At 45.1% G+C, this 1065-nt stretch overlaps 1 protein-coding gene across 1 annotated transcript; it reads right to left on the bottom strand.

Moving 5' to 3' along the window:
• LOC118337717 (zona pellucida sperm-binding protein 3 receptor-like) lies at positions 1-1060 on the bottom strand (the record flags this gene model as incomplete). The annotated part of the gene is made up of 5 exons (XM_035674817.1): positions 1-141; positions 234-419; positions 528-707; positions 789-862; positions 954-1060. Coding segments are annotated over 5 exons (573 nt in total), but the record flags the coding sequence as incomplete, so codon positions are not given.
• Positions 1061-1065: the final 5 nt, after the last annotated feature.

Genomic DNA, 1065 nt, shown 5'->3' with positions numbered 1-1065 from the left:
TTTTAGAAGGAAGACATTGTGTAGCTTTGCTTGAGACCATTATTTCCATCCTCCACTGACTGCTGGTGATTACAGGTTTGCTTGAATATTGTAGTGTCATACTTCAGTTAGTGCATTAGCCCCTCCAGTGGGCACGAGGTGCTGAAATAACAGGTGGTAAATCAGATTTGTAAAGTGCTGTAAAACTAAAAAATATGAAGCAACTCATACACAACAAAGAATTGATTACTTACATGTGCGTGTACATCTGGGGAGGCCAGGATACCATTGGCCATCATAACCACAGGTGATGTCGCTCGGGCCAGTGCTTGTGTAACCCCGGTAACACTCGATTGAAAGGGTGTCCCTGAATTGATACAGCTCTTTTGGAGCTCCTGCCCAGATAGCGCCAGGCACTTTTGGAGATGGACATGTTATTTCTGTGAGGAAATAGAACTCAGTTTTTATTTCATTCATGTCAACAAAAAAGGGAAATAAAGTTGTACAAAACTGATAAACGTGTTGTGTCACTAATAGCATCTAAAGACCTTCGCATTTAGGAGGAGAATTGCTCCATGTCCCATCCTCGGTACACCAAATCTCCCTTGGTCCATTAAGGACTCCCACACTGCAACGATAGCGAATGGCACTCCTGTATGTGTAAGGTGGCTCTTGACGGCCTTCTATCTTTGCATTTGGCACTTCGGGAGGCTCTCCACACTCCACAGCTGGAAGAGATACAGTAGTGTTGGCACAGCGAAAGAAGGGAAATTGAAAAGGGCACATTACAAATGATGCCTTCACCGCACCTTCACAGACAGGAACACGTCCATCCCAGCCTCGACTCGTGCAGGTTCTGGTTGCCCGTCCCACAAGATGATGCCTGATGAAAGTGTATGTGAAGCCACATGTTCAGCAATGGAGAAAATCTTAAACAGTATCTAAAGAAAGCAGCACAGTATACATTTCCTCACCCCTCGTCACACACTGCTTTAGCAGTGTCTCCAAACTCGACTCCTGAGTACATGAACTGTCCATTTGCAATCTCTCCTGCAGAGCCACATGGCTTTCCTATTTGAAGATTGG

Source organism: Morone saxatilis, unplaced genomic scaffold, assembly GCF_004916995.1.
Source record: "Morone saxatilis isolate NCDOM2014 unplaced genomic scaffold, NCSU_SB_2.0 Contig349, whole genome shotgun sequence".
NCBI classification, from domain to species: domain Eukaryota; kingdom Metazoa; phylum Chordata; class Actinopteri; family Moronidae; genus Morone; species Morone saxatilis.
Note: the sequence above shows the minus strand (reverse complement) of the source record. Positions and strands in the feature narration are given on the sequence as shown.